This window comes from Sturnus vulgaris, chromosome 1 (assembly GCF_052056855.1).
Source record: "Sturnus vulgaris isolate bStuVul1 chromosome 1, bStuVul1.hap1, whole genome shotgun sequence".
In the NCBI taxonomy this organism is placed as follows: Eukaryota; Metazoa; Chordata; class Aves; order Passeriformes; family Sturnidae; genus Sturnus; species Sturnus vulgaris.
In genome coordinates this window covers 129494642-129516474 of record NC_142243.1, presented here as the reverse complement: position 1 = coordinate 129516474, position 21833 = coordinate 129494642, and the positions used below count along the sequence as shown (strand labels likewise).

Sequence of the window (21833 nt, the reverse complement as noted above, 5' to 3'; positions counted from 1 at the left end):
CACTGGCTACACTTCACCTTTTCCTGACTTAGCCATTACACACTTGGGGTTGCATGTGAGCAATACAGTTCAGAGGTTTAGTGAAAGACTTCTGAATCCTATCAAACATCTCGCTGTACTGCACATTGCTACTGTATATATACGACAGGAAAGGCTAGTCATGGACCCCAGAGCTTATCATTGACAGCCTACACATGCAATTAAAAATAGCTTTCAGAGGTAAAAGTTGCATTATGTAACAATTAGATTTTACTTAAACATTCATGACCAAACACTAGCAGAAAAAAAAAAGACTTTTATTCTTTTGTTTATTTGGAATTCAGATGAACAATATTCACAGTATTATGTGGGAAAACTGCAACCTTAGTTTTTAATGACAGACATCTCTAAATTAATAATACTGTTACAGTTTGATTTGGTATGATTTCAAGGACAAATAAAACCTATTCTTTCACTTCTGTATAACATCTGACACATCATTGAGCTGGGTATCATCTGAGATTCATTACTTGAAGGATAACCTCATCTATTAGACAAGCCTCGTTATATAACACTAAATTTACTAACTAGAGTCCAAGAAAAATAGTTATTTTTTTCCTCACAAGAGTAATCATGTTCACTATAGTGGAATTTCAAAGAGAAGTATAAAGTTGTCAGACGTGATCTGTTTAATAAATAAGCAGTTTATAGGGATAAATATTTTGTAACACCTAGGTAACATACCATACATTAAAAATTCTGTCGGTTCCATCATCCTGGAAATATGCTGAGACGGAAAATCAGCAAAACAAACTCACTAGTCCTGCAGTCACAAGCAGCAGCTGATATTTCAAATAGAAAGGAAAGAGAAAGCAGTATTTTAGTGGTATTAACAAATCCTTACCTAGTGGCTGCCCTGCAATGATCCTGGCATTCTCTCCTGCCACCGCAGCCCTCGCGTGCCTCTCGCTCATGTACTGCACGAACGCGTAGCCTTTGTGCACCGAGCAGCCCACTATTTTCCCATACTTTGCAAAGATTGCTTCGATGTCACCTTTTTTGACAATAGCTGTGTTCAGATTACCGATGAAGACTCTGGAGTTGATGGACTTTGGGTCGTTCTTATTGGTGACATTGCTGGTCTGCGTTTTGCCAGTCATGGTTGGATCACTTGGCTTTAAATCTTAAATAAAGAACAAAGAGAATTATGTTTCTAAGCATACAGTTACCCTGACTTTAGATGATTTATCCAGCAATAATCCACTTTTCATTTTTCACTTTAGGTGAATCTCTACTCAGAAGAATCAAACTATATAAAACATATTATCAATAAAATCAAGACAGCACATTTTAAAATACTAGTCTAAAGTAAAATTTAAACTTCTTATTTTTATAGATGTGAAATATAACAATACATCACTTAATATAATGCTGTGATAGCAGAGCTTTACTGTAATCATATGTGGATTTCTGCTTAGAAATTCAATATTGACTTTTTAAGTACTTAGCCATCTAGAAACTGCAAAGCAAGAGAATGAATCATTATCTACTGTCAAAGAAATGAACATTCAAGGCCATGTAGAGAGCAAACTCTTAAAATGAAAAACAACTCTGCTTTTGTTTGGTGTCAGTTAGAGCACATTTCTCACCACTTAAATATCGCTGTGAGGTGTGCAAGGCAGGTAACATACAATTCTTTACTGCAATCAATATGTTTCTATCAGAACAATTTTCCCTGTAAATTCAGTACAAAGAAAGAAGTGAGAAAAGACAGTAGCTTATGTTCTGAGAATTGAAAAGCAGGAAAAGAAGTTGCTTTAACTCTAGGAATACAGCTTTTCTTGCTTCTTTGCTCTTTTATCTGAGGTCACAAGTCAAAAATGCATCCTGGTAAATCTCTGATGGGGATAACTACATTATTTCTGCGAAATATTTGGTAGAAGAAGAAAAAATCCCAACACTTCTTGTGTTCATCTAGCTTCACCCCTCTGAAGTGCATGTGATTTTCATAATTTACATGCAAGTTCCATCTGCCAGCAGGTCCCTCTATTTACATCAATTTACTTATATGCATATGAAATGAAAGAAATTGTCCCAGCTCTGCACTGGGTTTTCTTTAGCTTTAGTAGACCACAAAAATGTCAAAAATATGCATAGCTTTAAGTAGAGAAAGCTTATTTTGCAAGAAGAACGTCATTTATGCAGCAGCCAAATACAAGCCGTATCTTACAGCCAAGAACTCTGTTACTATTTTTTAACCTGTTCATACTTTTCATTAGATCAGAGTAACAACTCAGGCAAGAGGAGAATCCAGTTAAATACTTTTCACAGTTAAAACTCAGTACATTCCTGAGAATGAGAAGATATAATAACCTCTATTCTGAACATCCAAATTGGAAGTTTCATATTTTAAATCAGTAGCTACCATACATGAAGATAGAAAAAGAAACCATTGTCACTGAACTCTGCAGAATACCTGCTGAACAAAACAGACACAGTCACAGCCATCAGCACTTTGAGTGCCTCCATCCCAGAGAATCCAAACCCCATCATCCAGACAAGAACACACAATGAAGATGTGTGGGCAGTTCTCCTGAGTCTCAGCCTCCTTTATTAAATAAACGTATGCAGTAGAGCTGCCAGTCAAATAGCTTTCACTTGATTAACAACTCAGCATGGCAACTTAGTTTATATTACAGCATTTAGAGAGAGCACTGAAGAAAATAAGAAAAAAGTATGTTTTCCTCTAAGTTTATTCATTTTTAAAAACATTGTGGAGACATAACATACTGTATACATGCAGAAATTTCATCATGGAAAATCAGGAAAACTGTCTTGAATGCAAGCCTCTGACCTTTATGATAAGACAAATTCAATATTGTATATTTCTAGATTGCTGTGCAGATTGTGCATGTTCCAAGTCATGTCTATATATAACTAACCCAAATATTGTGAACATTCAAAGTAGTATGCTTGGTACCAAAATATTATGATGGCAAACCATTTACAAAATGTAAATATAATGCACACTAAGATCTATATTGGCATAAAGTAAACTACTGATGTTTTCTGAGACCTAAGAAGTTTAACCCTCTCTTAGATACACCTGTATTACACAGGAGCCAAAATGACAGAAACACAGCCAGGGTGGCTTAAAGACCCTACTGGCCCAAACTGAAGAGGTAACACGGCAGAATTACAAGGTATAAGAGTAACAAGGTATAAATAAGAGTAACATTGTTGGTGCAGTTGCTGATGAACAACTGGTATCCCTTGTGGTGCTGAGTTGCGCAACACTTCAGTTACCACTCTCTTGGGAAAACTTGGAGAGTATTGTTTTTGGAGAGTATTATTATCTTTATGAAGATCCAGGGCTAAAAAGTTGTATCTGTTCTTATACAATTCTTAGCATCTTGTTGATATTATGTACATTTATCAAGAGTGTAGCTGAAGTTATTTTACCAAACTCATAGCGGCAGTTCATCACAAGTATGATCACTGGTTTAGAAAGCAGTAGCCTGGACTGGTAGACCCATCTCTTCCATTAAATGCTGTATGACTCCCAGTAAGATGCTTTTAGTGACTCTGTTTCCACTTTTTAATCTTCAGACTGGCATTTTTTTGACTAAGGGCTATATCTCAATGTATTTTTATACAAATTCTAACACTTCTAACTTCACGTGACCTCAGCTGGAATGTTTAAGCACAACCAACAGACCACTAAAAAAAAAAAAAAATCCAAGTAGGAAAAAATCTACAGAAAATCTGCCAGAAGTTGATTCACATGAAAATTATATGCAGCAAACCACTTTATTTAGTATCACCAATATTTTCTACCATACACATTACAGCCACAATGCCACAATGTTTTCTAAACACTCTACTACAGTCAGTATTTCCTCTGTTGTTTAGCCATTTAACATGGGATTTGGTGAACTATTCTTATCTCATAAAAATCCTCATTTTGCTTTTACCCAGTTTTTCTATGTACTAATTTAAATAGACTTTGAATAGGACATTGAATATTTCTCTCTTGTAGTTGTTCTTTGCAATGCAAATTTACAATATTTTTATAACACAAAGAAAAGTAGTTGTCTGGTGGGTTCTCTCATATTCAAATGAGCAGTCAGGAAAACGTGCTGCAGAAATTCAAAGGGTGAGAATAATGCTAACATGAATGATTGAGATTTGATTGCCTAGCTGGTCACAATAGTATTGTGAATATTTCATAAAAATCAAAGATCCGTGGGATCTTCATTACAATGTGAAAGAATTTATGGCAACTTCTACACCTCACTACCAATATACATCTGTGAATACTGAATTATACCCATATTCTCTGAGCTATGGGTAAAATCACAAACATTGTACCTCATAAAAATGCACAAATAAATGAAATAGAGAAACATTTGAAATAACCTCACTTCCTTGCAGACTTTAATAAAGTATCTTGCTAATTTCCTACCATTAAAGTGATCCTTTCTGATAATAAATACTTCCTATATGCCAAGCATATATTTTTAAAAATGCTTTACAAATAACATTTAAGTATCAGTGCATTTCATCATATTTATTTATTCAATTAAAATTTCTAATATGTTGAACTAGAATGAAAATGCAAATTACTAAAATGAGATTCCCATCATCCAGGACATACAAGTGAAAAATTTAAACCAGTCAATGTGAAGTGCAAAAGAGAGGAGTAGAATTTAAGTCTCGGCTTCCTTCACTTTTCCAGCATTTTATGACAAAGTTTGGCTGAGCACCAGCATGACAAAACGTTGCTTTGTAGCTGTGAAACTCATTTTTCCAGAAGATGCATGTGAGCCCACAGCTCCATTCCACAGATGTTTCCCCTCTGGTGCTGTGCCCAGCAGCAGAGCAGTGAAGACCACAATCCCTTTACAGTTCTGCCATGGCCCAGTGCAGGGAAAACACAGAACTTGGCCCAAAGAGAAAGGGAACAACTTGTCAAATTCTACATTCCAGTGACGCCCAAGCTTTTCTTTTAGGGAGTAGGGTCAATGCACAGACATAAAAGTTGGACTTGTGCTTGCTGTGTTGCTTTATGCACTTTCATAATGACTCTTCACACAGTAAAATGCAAAATTTGTCTTTGAACAGACAGTAATTTGGTCAAACTGCAAGAAAAAAATTAGGATATATAAAAGTTTGAAGATCTTAGTTAAAGGGATTTTGAAAGCACTTCACTTCAGCATTTCCCCAATTGCACAACTGTTTCTTATTTTAAAATACTCAGAGGAACTCAGAAACTCTAAGTAAAATTTCTACCAAATACTGAAATATCTTCTCTGGAGTTGTTCTTATGCATTTTCCTATGCTGAATTAACCAATAAGACTAACCTGTAATAACTCTGTTAGAATGAGAAAAATCAGATAAATCTCTTTAAAAGACTAGGAAGTATTTATATTGATGACTTGGGTTTCTCTCTTATTATTTTCTCTCTTTATTTTTTTTCCTAAGAACTAGAACTAATTTTGCTTTAAAAAATTGTCTTCATTAAGTTTAGTAATGCTGTCAGGTGTTTCTACAGATTTATGTTCTTTTATCTTGGAGCTGCTTCTTTCCTTTCAACAATAAAACCTTTTAACAAAATAGAAAAAAGTCTACATATTTAAATAAAATAAGTATTATTTTCAGTGTCTTTAGGAAAAAATAGGGTCTACTAAGGAAAAAGTGAAATAACAAAATTGAAAATCTTTAAGGAATACAAATCCTTTTTGAAAATTAAATGAAACTCTATTATTTTTATAGAGATTTAATATCAAACCTCTATGCATTTATATATTTTATGAAGGAAATAGGAAAAAATGAAACCAAATTTCATTCCTCTTCTCCCACCACCCGCCAAAAAAAATTCATTTTGAGATCATGTTTAGAGCTGAGCCAGTAAGTTGTCAACACTGTGTATTAGATTTGTGTGATAGCAAAAGTTACTCTGTGGAAAAAGATTTTTAAATATGAAAAATTTCATCACTGACAGGTTACTCTAAACACCATTATATTCAAAACCTTAATTTTTGCTATTTAATATAAGATGTTTGCACAGTGATATTCATAGTGCATTTGATTATTGCAAATCCTTCTAGCAAAGATAAAGACCTAAACAGACCATGGTTGAAGTCATGTTTGTTTCCACAATGACATCCGCAGCAGCAAGTACAGATTGTGGGAAATTAATTGCTAGGATATTTGGAGGTCAAGCTGAACATGATCATTCTGGCAAAAAAAAATACCCAACCAAACATAATATTGGTCCTTAGATATAAAAAATGTAGCATTATAACATATAATCAGTCTCCAGCCCAAAACACATGGGGTTTTGCTCTTTTCAGCATTTCCAAGCAATCTCTGCCTTCTGCTATCCAGCCTCAGTTAAAAGCTGAACTTTTGTCAATATCAAGGTTCAATTGTCACTTTAATAACCGAGCTGTGTTGTCTTTGAGCTTAAAGAATCAATCCTCATTAAAATATTTATCAAGAAAAAGGATTAGGCCATAATATATTTTCTCTACTTTCCAATTACCTCTTAGCAACAGTGATAACATTAATATTTTTATAGTGTTACAGAAAAATTTAAGATATTTAAGCATTTGAAATGTCCTTCTGTGCATGAAATGTCCTACAACATAGATTTATCTTTCATTGATACTAATATTTTATGGAGAAAAATTCAATATTCATATTAATTGCTTTAATAAGCAGTCATTAAAAGTATTTTATCTCAGTTAAATCAGTACTTGACAAAAATAAATTTTTTCATATCTGTTGCAAACATGATTATTGGAAATTTCATGATGGCAGGGAGAAACAAAAAAAGGAGGTAAGAGAGAGAACAGAAAAATATCACATAAAATGTATTTTGTCCTGTAGAAGTTCTTTCTTCTTTATGTTTTAAATTCATTTTTAATGAATTACTTTATCTAGGTCACACAGATAAAGAAAAATGTTATTCGTAAAATGCTTAGTTAAATTCACATCAAAATATTCTGGGCTTTCACAGTCATCATTAAAGTCAAAGAATATACTTTCTCTCTCTCTCTCTGTCTCTCTCTCCAAGATATACTGCCAATTTATTTATTTATTTATTCATTTTTATATGGTTTAGCTTTTTTACTCCCTTTCAACTAGCTTTAAGAACGGGTTGACACATCATATCTGTAACACGGACAATGCTCCCTTCAAGCTGACATTTCTGGAGCCACATAAATGACAATATGCATCAATATGCCACATCTTGTAGAAAATGAAGGACTGAAAGATAAAATGATATAGCAGATCTCACTTCACCTTCTGCTGTCACTCTTGTCAAAGAGATAAATATGCTTTTCGTGGAAGATGAATAAAACATATCTACTTGTTGAAAAAATTAAAACAACTAGAGACTAATAATAACATGCCAACAAAAAATAACCACTTTTAAGGATATATTGTTTTACATTAGTTGTTTAAGCTTTGGAACAGTAAAGGAAAGATATACACTCTGTCCCAGGAGTAACACTACCCCCAAGGAGTGTGAGGAAAAAGGAAAAGGTCAAAGGTCTGTGAATAGATGGATAGATTTGCAACTTCTTATTGCCTTGCACTAGTTCATGGTGCTGGAACCTTCTCCCACCCAAATGGGTAGGAGGAAATGGAACCTGTCAACGCAGAAAAATAGGGATTTTCCCCATATTCACATGCTCTTTGTTCTCAGGATGTGGAAAATAACCTTGTAAAGGTTAGAAAATAACCCTGTAAAGAAATACAATTCTCTAGTAAAATATTTGATGAACACTCAGATATGGGTCCAATTCCTTAATCTTATTAAACTCTATAAAACATAAGAATTTCTTTATTTTTAGGTTGTCAAGACGAAACTCTAGGATGGCTAGGATAAAAAGTAATTGTGATGGCAGATAGTTGTGCAAACAATACATTGAAATCAGGAGAAAAATACATAAAAAAACCATAAGATTTTTTTGGAATTTGAAATGGAGTTTGAAATGGAGTAAAGATAATGACTTGTCTAATTGTGTGATTTCTTGAAGAGATACACACTTCAAAGGAATACTCGAGAGATGTGGACATTGAGCTCACTTAGCATATTCCAGAATGGGACCTTTGCTATTGTCCTGCAGGTAATACTTCATCTTTCAAAATGTCTCTAGGAGAGAGCACAATTTGGACATTTTTGAAACTAATTAGTACTGATTTTAATTAGTAATTAAAATAATGAGTTAAATTTGATACTTTTCTTTAGCATGTCGTCTTTGTGATCTATGTGCCGGACATGTCTATCCAGGAAATGATAATGGAAACTTCTTCTATTGGGATGCATTGATTTTATGTGCTGTCAGACAGGTTCTTGGAGAAGGAAATGAACAAGTTTGGGGTCTTCTGTTTTTTTAAGCAAAAGGTAAAATTCCCTTCACTTCCAATATTTTGACCAGATCTATTTGTAGCCAGCTATCTCATCTAAGTCATCATTTATCATTTATATAGCAAGGTATTTTAATATTCTCTAATCACTCATTCTTGCTGAATTTTTAAAAAAATTTAAAGCATTTCTGAATTCCTATGATGGTCTAAATCTGTTTTCATCTTCAGTTTTGAGTGCAGTGGCAGTAAAATCTGCAGGACTGCTGTCTTTCTCTTCACTTGGTGACTTTGTGATACTATGGATCACCTAAAAAAATCTTAGCTATATTTGCTGTCATATGACATTTCCAGCTAATCTTGTGTTCAGTAGAAATGCTTGGTGTCATTTGGCACTGTCCTCCCTCTGTGTTTGTGATTTCTCTTCAGCTTCATATCACTGCGAGGATTAAATGAGCCTTGGCAAGCAAGACAGTGTCCTACTATTATTTCTTATATTTCTAACCTTCCTAATAAACTCCATCAATTTTCTCTGCCCTCAAGGGAGTCCCAATGTGAAACATCTTCCGAAATTTTAATTAATGAATTGTTTTAATGATTTAGAATCTAAAGCTATTATTTAAAACTGACTGTAATAAGGGTACCAATGTCATGGTTAGATGTTTCCCCAACACCACAGTTCTTATTTCAATCCTTCTGTGTTATGTACTAAGCTGTTTTTGGGATACATGACATCAGCAAGGCTGATATGAATAAATTTTTCAAATTATTCTTAAGGGAAGATTATTTTGGAAAATTTGTCATGCATTTTTAAATTAAAATATGTTATTTATTGCTCATGGAAATGCTATAATCAACTTCATAGATAGACTAATTTTGTGCTATCTGACAAGTCTCTGACAAAGCTTTCAGTAGCATTATTTTGACTAGCATTTTGCTCCCTTGTGTTTCCTCTATTATTTTATAAGAGTTTGAAATTGAATTTGAGGAATGTCATGGTCTAGGCTGTTGAATACCAAACAAGAAGTCAAGAGCTTCCAAATTGTAATCCTAGCTCTGCTACAGACTTGATAAGAGACCTTGTGCAAGTCACTTAATATTTCCACCTTGTCCTCTTTCTTCAGAAACTGGCAATAACACTGACAATATTCCAGCTCAGTGGGTTGTTGCATGAATGAAATTTAAAAATGCAAAACACAAAAAAAAATGCTGCAGCACTAGAAAGTGTAATAGAAGATATACCATTTAATTGAAAAGATAAGAATTTGTTTTGAGGTTTAGTGGTATTTTTGTCTTTCTATGTTATCTCTATATTTTTGTATATTTCTAAGTATTTTCTATTAATGGGTATTTTTATATTTTATCCCCCATATTAGTTGATCAAAATAATTATTTGATCTTTCATAATGGTGAAAGGTATTTAAGAATACTTGAATTTCATATTCAGAGTCAAATTGGAATCAATTTTCAGTTGTATTCACTCGATAATGTCCTTCTCACAATCATGTCTTGTGGATTTATGCCAGATGACCACATTGTGCATCTGACTTACAGGAAGACAAGCTATTACTGACAATAAAGTAATTCTGATATCTGACTCTGACAGTAACTTTCCCAACATTATGCAGTAAATCACTGACATTTGGCTTTTCCATTTCATTCTTTTACCCTGTTTATTCAGCCTGGCTAGATTTTTGTAGTGGTTAGGTGTCAACTGCATCTTTAAAATTAAAGCACCACTGCAGACAACATCTGGTAGACTGTCACATCCCTTCACAGTCTTGCAGCACATCCTTTAGCCTGTACAGCACATCCCGAGTCAGGAACCCAAGGGAATATGATACCACTCACCACAAAACAGCTGAATGGTTTTTCAGTCTTCATATGAAGTCTGTTCTATCTTTTCACACCCTAAATCTCATGTGCATATATCAAAGTTTAAAACGGCAAAGGTAGTCAAGAAACAAGAAATTTCTCACCACTGAGGATATACAACAAGACATCTGGTATTTCTTTCCTTGATAAACTTTATTGTGTGAAATGAATGTGAAAATGTGATTTTGAAATGCAAAATGTGAAAATGGGATTTTCCATGTGGGAAAATGAGAATTTCCATCATCTATACATACAATATGCAAAAAGAAAAACTCAAGGAATATGAATATATATCTAATGATGATTTTGTTAGGATCTTAAATCTTATATTGAGATCTGATTCAGCTCGTTTTCCATCACAATCAAGCAACCATGTACAAGGTTCTTATAAACTAGACCCAGAGACTCTCCTTGGCATTTCATAAAAACAAATTCAAAGCTATCTGTGAAACAATTTTTCTTCTATCATCTGAACACTGACGCATCTGAAGTTTAATTGCACTTTGGTTTCTGAAACTTACAAGCAACCTAATGTTCTGCAGAAGTGTTTTCAAGATTTAGAGGCTTGACATATATGGAATGTTTAAGCCTGCCTCAATACATGCATTAACATCTTATAGCCTACACACTATTTCAGTAATTTTCCTCTGTTTTGAATAGCAAGGACACCATATCCAATTACAGTACCTTTCTCAGTGTTTTAACTGATAGTCCAATATTTAGAACTTCTCTGGGACAATGGAAAATTTCCTTCAATTCTCTATTGCTGAAAATTAGAATTGGCAGTCTTGGTCTCCTGGGTCTGTGCCTTGGCTTTTTTAGCAATCACTGTAGCATGGCTGCTTCAGGCTCTTAGGTCTCTATCTCCCTTCCTAGATTAACTTCAAGAACATTTGACATTTACTTTGTAATTAAATATATGTGAATATTCATGCCAAAGCTTTAGTAGGTACTTTTAATTAAAAAAAGAAGAAAGTTTGTCTGTTTGGTTTTCAGTTACATGCTAAGACATGGAAATGAAATTAAAATTAGCACAGTAATATTTTCATTGCTATTGAGAGATCATAGAGCCTGCAGTTCCTACACTGTGTCCCATAGCATATAAAATTTCTGCTAGATAGTTTAAGAAATGTGTTGAAAGCAATGTGTTCCAATACTGTGTATCATTGAGAAGTCCTGGAATGCTATTTTAACTTTTCTTTCTAAAATAAATAGTATATACACAGAAAAAGTCTTATCTGCTCCCTCTTTAATTTTTTGGGAAAAGTCACATAAAAACTGGATGAGAAGGTTTTTTTCCAATATGTCTACAGTTTTGTAGTCTCAGCAGTAACTTTCCACTGCAGCACATAGATACAAGTAAGATTTTAATTTAGTTTGGGATAATAGCAACTCTTAGTGGAGTTACGATTTTACTCTACCAGACATTTGATGCTCAAATACAATGATCACAGTCGCTACTCAGCTAATTTTCTTTTTTTTATTTTATGGTCTCTTGTTTAGAGACTTGTTTAAACAAACACCATAGAATAGGAATATGCCAAAGATGGTCCCCTAAAAAGATTACCCAAACATCAATCAGCCAGATTAAGGCAGACTTTTTCATGCAAACCATGCAAACCCAGCGTCGGTGTAGCTTTTCTAATAAAGTATTTGAGCAAATTGTGATTTCCCAGGACAATGTATAATAATTTTATTTCAGCAGGTAACTGGAATCCAAATTTGTGTACATTTAAGTATTCTGTAATTCAATGCTGGCTGCATATTCCTGGGCTTGGTTAATACCAAAGAGATAGCTCAGAAAACAAATCAATCTCTATTCGGATATAAGTCTAAAGCCTCACGCTCTTTTCTTGTACTGAATTCTTGTATTATAAATGTCATCACCAAGGCTCTATAATACCTTTCTCATATATTCTCTGCTCCTCCCCATGCTGCAGTCCATTCACACTGTTTCTTATTTGTGTCCACTATTTTTTCCATGCCACCCATCCTTCCTGCCCATTTTTTTTTTTCCTTGAAGCTGAAGGAGGAACACTGGTATGTAGTTCGTCACACAGCTTTTATATCTGATTTTTTGTCTCTTAATGTGCTTCATAAAAAATAACCCTTGGTCTTTCAGCTGCATAGCATTTTTAAAGATACAAAATAATTATTCTAGTAGCACTGAGCATGCAGGACATTGTTTTTTTCCTTTGTTTTCACACTGTATGTACATATGGGAAGGACTATAAACAAGGAAATTATTTCCACTAAATTTTCAAGTTGCAAAGCGGATTATGGTTTATTTTTAAGGCAAAAAATGCAAGCCTGGAAAGAAAATTCTTATAAACCTCAGTAGCAATCATAAAAATCCAAAATGTTTAGCATAAATATAATTCATTTTATCTCTCCTGTATCACAGAAGATTGGAAAATTTGGGTGTAAAGGAACCTCCCTATGAATCTTACATTTAAATAATTTATATTATTGATTATGCTTGATCTCCAGCATCATGCCCTAGAGCTGTAAATTGTCTGAAAGGAGTGCAGTAAAATCGGGTTAGAGCAAATAATTTAGAATTAATAATTTATCTCTCAAATTTTCAACCCCGTAAAGATTTTTCTATAGCTCATGCTGTCATAGTACCTAATCTCTGGTCTAATGGATTATATTATTAGAAGGATTCATTATTAAAGTAACTCTGCTTTAAGCCACAGTATATCTTTCATTGATTTAATTGGGACAGAAATAGGTATCAATTGAAACAAGAAGTGTTTTGCTACTGCTTTTATATTATCCCCCTGAAGTGAATCTGAGCAGATGCATATTAGGTTTTGGTATTCAACAGCTTGCAATGAATTAGGATATTTTTCTTGTAAGTATAGATCAGTTGTGAACAGTTATTTTGTAGCACTTGCACTTCTATGTTAAATATTTTAAATATTCATTAATTGTATGTACTTTACCTGGATTTAATTTTATCTAGTATGTTCAATGTTATAATTTGCTTCCAATTGACTCTTAGTGTGTTTCTTCCACGAAATTTGCTCAGGGAGCTTGCAAATAAACATTCTAAAACACTCACACCTATAAAACTTGGCTACTCAGACTTAAAATATAAAAAGACCAAAGAAGAAGGCAAAGTTAATTATGAGTGTTCATGAAATCTATGGAAGAATGTTGCTTCTGTCTTTTCACTTGGCTTAAATGATCAGCTTTGGCAGCTCAAATTGATTATTTTCAGTCTGTATTATCTTATCATCCCAACTAATTACAGGACATGTGATACCGCATGCACTTAAGTTTCTCTTGTCAACAAATATTAATTATTTTGGATCTAAAATGTACTCAACAGGGAGTACCCTTGTCTTTTGACATGCAAGTCTCAGTTCTACAATCACTACAATGGAGTCCTGGACTTCCATTAGTATTGTTATGTTGCTAATGTGATTATGCATTCTTATAATCCATTTGGAAAAAAAGCAAAACAACAACAGCAGCAAAAGTGTCTTACTAAAAACACCTTATTGCTTTTCAAAAGTGTATAATTGCTTTGATAGCAACACAACATCACTTCCTACATATCTCATGTGTGCAAGTGATGAGAACTGTCAAATAAGGAAGAGTAAGCTGTAGTAGAGTAACAAAAATATCATCTTTATGTCATGTAAAATAGACTTTTCTTATTTTTACCCATGCTTTCCAATTTATCTAAGTATTGCTTCTAAAATTATCTGAATTATCTGTATATTTACAGCAAAAAGGTACTAATTCAATGCTTTTTACTGTTCCATTATTATATTTTTCATTGTAGAAAGGAGCTAGAATCTTTAAGAGAAAGGTGTTTGAGGAAATGGTTGCTAGTCTCTTATTTCTTTCACTTTAATCAGTACGTGACTTTCACCCTTATCTTTGATATTTATATAAGGAAATTAAGTGCTATCATCTTCTATAAAAGAAAAGTACCTTCACAATGGAAATGTTTGTCACGATTAGGAGAAAGATCTGGATGAAATTTTACCACAGAAGTATTTATCTCTCAAAAATTATTTCCTTAGATGTTTCTGGTACTTTTATGGAGCTATTTATTTTCTGTCAACTCCTCTAAAATGTATAATTAAAAATAGTGTAAAGAAATGTATTTAAAAAAGAGCAGAAAATTATGGTTATCTCTGGTTTTTATACATTGATAACCTGAAGATAGCAACTTACTATTTGGTTCATCTCTCCCCCTTCTGAATACTTGGAAAGTCCTCGAAACAACCTACCCATTCTGAAAGGCTGAAGTTCATTTGCAAATCGTGATCTTTATTACCTATCCAAGATGAATTAGGAGTTCTGCGTGCACACATCTTCAGAAAAGCAACAAATTATGTAGAGCTGCACAAATTCTTGCTCTCATTGCTGCAGCAGTGTTAGGAGAAGTCTGTGAAATGCTAGACTAATTTCGAAGGTAGGTGTAGACTGTAGCATCTAAGGACAGTAAAGATGTCTGAATAAAAACCTTGTTCTCCTGTTTGTTGATCTATAAATCCTCAGTCAGGTAACTTAGATATTTAGACTGCTTGACATGACTATGAAGGGGTGCATTAATCTACATGAAAGGCAGTCTAGTTGCAAAAGCAGATATTTGAAGCAACCTTGTCATGAGTAGCATTTGCCTTGCAAGGCATAAAAACTCAGACAGGTTTCTTCACAATTCTCTGTCTACTAAGACAATCCCTTCAAGAAGATCCTTAGAAAAATGGGAAAATATCTAACATAAAGTTGTCAATCTATACAAACTTTTGATGGTGGAATTTGTTATGAAATATAGAGTGAACTTTTTCGTAAAGCATCGTTGACAAAATCATGCCATGTATATAATAAAACTCATCTCCTGTTGGATGGTGTTAGTGCTGCCATAAATACTTTCATAGCTTTTTCCTTCATCCTACACTTCAAAAAGTTAAGAATAAAGAAAGATACTGACATAGAGTCATAATTTTCTCTAATCAAACCTTGTCCAAAGATAGAAAAGCATATTTCCTTGCCATCTATCCAAACAACTATTGAACTAACATTTTAGAAAGATCTTGAGACCTTTTTTTTTTCCTTCTCTGTGCTAGAAATTAACTTAATGTTTAAGGTAAATAGCAGAACAATTCTGCTGAGAATCTAAAAATATTAACACTCTCTCAGGCAACACAGCTGTACGGATTATTAAGAAACTGCTACAAGCTCAGTTAATGATCGTCTAAATTCAAATATACACCCTTCTTCTCTCTTTATGTTTATGAAGTATGTACACTTTAAAGAGTACACTATAAAAATGTTGAATGCTGAAGTGTTGTTTTACAATTTTATTTCCAGATAGTAGCATCTAAAGAATCCTTAGACAATATCAATTTGCAAATAGAGGTATATTTTTAATTAATCTGAAATTATAGAATCAACTAAATTACCTAAAGGGCGCTGTAGAATGCCTATTCCACCTCTTAACAAAATCTGCTCCAGGAAAAAGCTGTGGAGTGTAGATTGCTGATGGAATTAAAAAAAAAAAAAAGGAAAATTTTCAGGTCAATTTCAAACTAAAATACTTCCTTACTCTAAAGCCATAGCAACAACCAGAAGGAAATATACTGTTTTGGATAAAAGCTAGAAGATACACAATAAGACAGGAAGACAGCTATTTTAAAACACAAGTATATGGTAGAATTCAGTGCTATTTTGGAAGTGTCCATTTAAAGTGTTTTGACTTTTATTCTCTCTCCATTTTTCATGCTGAAAGAACATAACAATTTTGACATAAAATTAAGTGCATCTGCTTGAAAATTTTTGCAGTTTTTCAATGATTATTCCTCATGTGCCAAGTGGCATCACTTCAAAAACATTAACAAATTTGCTTTCACAGTGTCTCCTGATGTGAAGGAGATTTTCTATCTGAGCATAATGACAAATTAACAAATTTCTTGTCTGAAAATATCTCTATAAATACATGGTTTCAGTCTTAAGTCCCAACCAACTACTCATATACACATGTAATTCCATTAGAAATATAGCCAAAGTGTTGGACAGAAAGACTTTAATGGGAATAGAGAACACCAATGACAGTATTCCATTATATCTTCCCACAAACCATCTCTTAAGAATATTTTGTTCTACTCTTGTAATATCTGCTAGTGATGCACATAATGTTACCTACACTTGGGTGAACCTTATTCCATTCTGGCCTTGATCTGCAAGTTTCAACAACAACAATAAAAAATTATGAGAGTCTGTTGAATCTTCCCCAACATTAATATAGTTTGTGGTTGCACAGTATGTGTGGAGGGTATTCCCAGATGCTGTGGGTTATATAGCATTTCAAAATAAATACTGCAGGCACCATACCAATTGGAGACTTACAGATGGTTGATTGTGAAAAGTCATTAGAAAGTCTGAATCCACATGGCAGCAATTTCTGACTGAAATAGTGCAGTGAATTGTACCCACTGCTTTATTTCATCTTGGCTTTTTTTTCCCCTTTTAAACAGTACTCAATATAGCAAAACTCCTTTCTGTCCCGGTCACAAACTTTCATGACAGACAAGAGGGAAAAAACTTAAAATGTAAAAAACATATCTACATAACTTTCCACTTTATCCAACTCTCCTAAGTTCCAAGTGAATTATTTTCCTCCCAATGTTTCCAGTAATGTTTTCAAAGAATTCTTGTGATTGCATGATGCTGATGTCACCAAATATATCATTTAGCAGAAATAAGAAAGACAAAATCCTGGAAACAAGAGCACTAGAGCTTGTATGTACAATGCAGAAGAAAGCTCTAGCAAAATTACTGCACTGCCTCTCACCACTGATATTTTGAGCTGTCATTCCCTCTTTTCTTTTTCTCAAGTGGAGCAGAAAATTTTTGTAATTCCAAAACCACAGCTTTTCCCATGGGTACCAAGAGGAAAAAGGTTGATTTTTAAAGTTATGATGGAGGAGTCTTCCTATGACCAAAGCTTGTACTGACTTCTGTAAGCTCTTAGGATGCTGCTTGGCACATATGAAAGAATTAAACGCAGACAAACATAACACATTTAAAAAATATATTTGGTTTAGTAGGATTTCTGGAAGTTATATAAAATTAAAATTTTCATCTCCTGTGTCTGTTCTCCCTTTGGAATCAGGCAGAATCTCTTTATCTACAGATGTTTTTCCCTTCAGTCTGCCACCTTCAGACCCAAGCAAATGAGATATTTAAGAAGCAAACAAGGGAATTTGCTGCAGCCCAGCAATGCTTCTTACTAAATTATAGAAAGATGTCATTGTGTCATCCATGAAACTATGAAAGCAGTCTGAGACTCAGTAGAAGTAGACTCATCAGGAACAACTCTGTTTTTTGTTTTGTTTTTTTATATAAGGTCACCAGAAGAAGTCGGGACTTAAGCAACTGCAAAACCATGATATCCTGAATCCAAGTTTTGAAACATTAGGAGTCTAATTTTGAATGCAAACAGAGTGCCCAATGCAGGGAAGATCAAAATGGCTAAAAGTACTGTGGAAAAACAAGCTGGATTTGGGAAAAAAAAATTAAGGATGGAGTAATTTTTCTCCCGAGTGTGTGAAAACAAGAAATATCTCTCACAATGAGTATCTTGGGTGCTCATTCCCTGACCAAAAAAACTTATTTTAATAGACTCAAAAGCTTGACTTTACATTTATGGTGAGAAATAGCACTCACTTGTAAATGTTCATTATGTACAAACAAAATCCTAAATTAAAAAGTAGTAAAGAAATACTGCTTCATTTACATGAAGAGCATTGTATGCATCTGTGGTTAAGTGAATCGAGTTTTACAATAAAAATCACTGCTTCTGTGATTTTTATCTTCTTCGCTGGAGACAGCAATGGAAATAAGAGGCTTGAGAATGAGTGCAGACTCTAGGATAAAAAAATAATACCAATCCAGAAATCTATTTTTTCCTCCTCTCTTCCAGTTCTACTGTGATGCAAGATCATAGAATCACAGAATCATGGAATATTTCAAGTTGGAAGGTACCAAGAAGGATCATTGAGTCCAACTCCTGGCCCTGCACAGGAGTATCCCCCAGAGTAAAACCATGGTTTAATATCCTTCTTACATTGTGACCTCTGATACTGCTCCCAGGCCTCAAGGTACAGAGAAGAGTGCAAAGGTGCAGAGCAGAGCAGGACAATCCCCTCCCTTGCCCAGCTGGTGATGCTGTGCCTGATGCCCCCCAGGACAGGGCTGGCTCTCCTGGCTGCCAGGGCACTGCTGACTCAGATTCAACTTTCCATCAACCAGGACCCCCAGGTTCTTTTCCCCAGTCTGTCTGTACATCCAGGGTTATCCCATCCCAGGTGCAGAATCCATCACTTTCCCTTGTTGAACTTCACGTGGTTGGTGATTCCCCAGTCCTCTGATTTATTGAGGTCTCTCTGCAGGGCCTCCCTGCCTTCGAGGGAGTCAACAGCTCCTCCCAGTTTTGTATCTGCAAACTTGTTCAGTGCTCCTTCCAGTCTTGCCCCCAAATCATTGATGAGGATGTTGAAGAGCACAGGAGCAAGATGGAGCCCTGTGGAACCCCAGTGGTGACAGGTCCCCAGTCTGGTGTCACCCCATTGCCTGCAGCCCTTTGTGCCTGACCTGTGAGCCAGCTGCTCACCCATCACAGGATGTGTTTATCCAGCTGTGAGCTTGGCATTTCATCCAGAAGGATTCTTTGAGACAGCATTGAAAGCTTTCCTGATTTCCAAAAAGATCAACTGGCTTCCCTTGATCAGCCAGGTGGGTTTCTTTGTCATAAAAGGAAATCAGGTTTGACAAGCAGCACTGTCCTCTCATGGAGCTGTGCTGGCTGTGATCAATGGCTGCATTGACTTTCAGGTGTATCTCAATAACTCCTGAATAATCTTCTCCATGACTTTACCAGGCACTGAAGGGAGACTGACAAGCCTGTAGGTTCTGGGGTCCTCCTTCTTGCACTTCTTGAAAATTGGGACAATGTTCACCAGCTTAAAAACAGTTGGCATCTCTCCAGATTCCCAAGACCACACAAAAATCATCAAGAGAAGCTTTGCAATGACATCAGCCAGCTCTTTAAGGACTCTTGGATGAATACCATGAGGACCCATAGATGGAACAGCAGATCTCACACAATTTCATTGTTGACTGAGAGCTGGTCATTCCTGTAGTCATCCTCCAGCTCAGGAGGTCCATGACCATCATTCCTTGGTCCATCATTCATGTTGAAGACAGAGGCAAAAAATGAGTTAAACCCCTCTGCTTTGTCTCTGTCCCTGTTTGTGAGGTGACCATCCTCACCCTGTATATTATTTTTTACACTGCCTTTTGCCAATAACAGAAGATTGTATAGTTTGTGGTACTTGGGCCAAATTTGCCTCTGAATATAATCTCAATTTATCTTCTGATTTCAAATACAGTAAAATTAAGGCTTATCCTGATTTTCTGATGAGTTGTCAGACTTTTGTGTTGAAGTGTTTTTCCTCGTCTAGGTCAAACACCACTTTTTTGAATGTACAAAACTTTGGATAGTATTATGTACCTTGAAAAATCTAGTTCTGAAGTGCCTCAAATTTTGCCACAAAATCAGCATATTATTCTGTTCTCTAGTATTTCTGAAACTCTGTTTGCTTAGGAAAACAACATATCTCCCCCAGCAGTATGGCATAAAACGTCACTTAATAAAGTGCCTATTGCCAGGAAAATTCATTAAGAATTCTGTATTAAAAACATGCTTAAAATGCAAAAGAACCAGTTTTTGTGCAAATAAGAAAAAGCTATTGATTACTAATAATTAAATGAATGCTGTCATTATCATGAGCAGTGTATGAAGAGTGGTCGTGTGGAAAATTCAATTTATATAATACTTTATTCCAAACTCTGCCTGATGAGACACAGCCCAAAGAAATTAGAAATCAAAAGTAGAGTGAAAAGTTGTCATTTCCTTGATGTTGACCTTATATAAAAAATAAAAAAACCCAGCCTCCTCAAAAAACCCCAAACAAAAACCCAAGTAATCTTTTGTTTGCAAACAAACAGTAATGAAACAAATCAAACCATGTCCTTGTGCCATGCACCCTCTCAAAAAAACTCAAAAATTTTCTGTCACCCATATGAATACCCAACAAGTATAAATCCATTACACATGTTAGGAGAACAATTTGTGCCATGGTCCTCTTCTGTGACAGATCTCTGAAGGCACAATTACTTCAAACAATACCACTGAAGCACTCATTCAAATTCCTTATGATGTAGTTATGTTCTCAGAACTTCTCAATCCTGAATGTACTTAATTTATTCTAGGTGTTCTCTACAGTCATATATGGTTTGTAACTATTAAGATTTTTGTCAGCATAAAAAGACGTTTTGAGCGTTTTCCTGAGACTGAAGTTGGGCAGCTTTTGTTAAAAGGGATTTTGTTTAAATATTTACCTAGATACCACCACCTTTGACACCCGAAGATGAATAATATGACCATGTCTGCAGACACTGAGATTATCTCAATTGGTTAGAGCACAGTACTAATAACATCCAAGGTCATGGGTTTGATCTTCACTTTAGAGTTGGACTTGATGACCCTTGTGGGTTCCTTCCATCTCTGAATTCATAGATCCTGATGATTTGCCACAAATCATCTCGGCAAGAAAATTCTTTACTTCTGAAACCAAATGATTTTTTTTCTTTGTTTATATTAATGGTTTTGAATAGACTTTTTTTTCCAACAGGATTTAAAACCTATGAAAACTGAAAGAATCCAAATTTTTGCGAGCGGTTTGCTAAAAGGAAATTATTATATAGAAGGGTCTTTAAATGTTTTAGAATCTTTTGCATGTGTCTCACAAAGTTTGAAACTTTATAATTTACAATTTAAATGTTGATTGGTTTTGTGGTGGGATTTTGTTTGTTTATCTCTTTGTTTTCTCCAGAATATGTAGGATTGCAAGCATGTTAAGGTGAAAAAAAAATTATAAAGAAGAAACAATATTTTCATAGAGTTATATTATACAGTAAGTTGAAGTACAAAGGAAAAAAGTCTTTAAGAAAATATTAAAATCTAGATGAATTTTGTATTTCTCAGCAAGAGGAGACAAACATGGAAAGATCTAGAGTAATTTAATTAAATCTTTTATGTCTTGGCCTGTGTATGCTAATAAGGGACAAAATGAACATGACTTGTTTGAAAAAGCTAGTCGACCCTGGTAATTAATAAAAGTTAAGTAAATTTCGAGTTCATAATAGATATATAAAAAAAAATCATATACGTCTTATAGTACTTTCACAAGAGACAGAAGAGCTGCACTGAGGCTAGTTGTGAGTTTAGGGAATCAACTCATAAAGTAAAATAATTTATTTTAATGTGCCTAAACGTCCCTGAGGTTCTTTTCAGTCAGTCTATAACTCCTTCCATCTTCCTCTTCCACCTCTTGTTCCACAAAGGATATGGAATAATGGAACACCTGTCAAGCATTTAAAAAAATTGTTCATTAAATATTTTTAGTTATAAATTTTATTTTTAGTTTATATCTCTGGAAAATTAGTCAGATCTGGAAGGATACTCTTCAGAGATTGTATATCAGTATATTGGGAAAAAAAATGTGTTCATGAA

General features: G+C 34.4%; 1 protein-coding gene across 7 annotated transcripts in view; it reads right to left on the bottom strand.

Moving 5' to 3' along the window:
• Positions 1 to 21833, bottom strand: part of RALYL (RALY RNA binding protein like) — a 365612-nt gene that overhangs the window by 184370 nt on the left and 159409 nt on the right. For all 7 annotated transcript variants that reach the window (XM_014870738.2, XM_014870736.2, XM_088176807.1 and 4 more), the window contains one exon: positions 884 to 1162. In XM_014870738.2, coding sequence (XP_014726224.1) covers positions 884 to 1139 — 256 coding nt within the window. In that variant the 5' untranslated portion in view covers positions 1140 to 1162. The remainder of the gene's footprint in view (positions 1 to 883; positions 1163 to 21833) is intronic.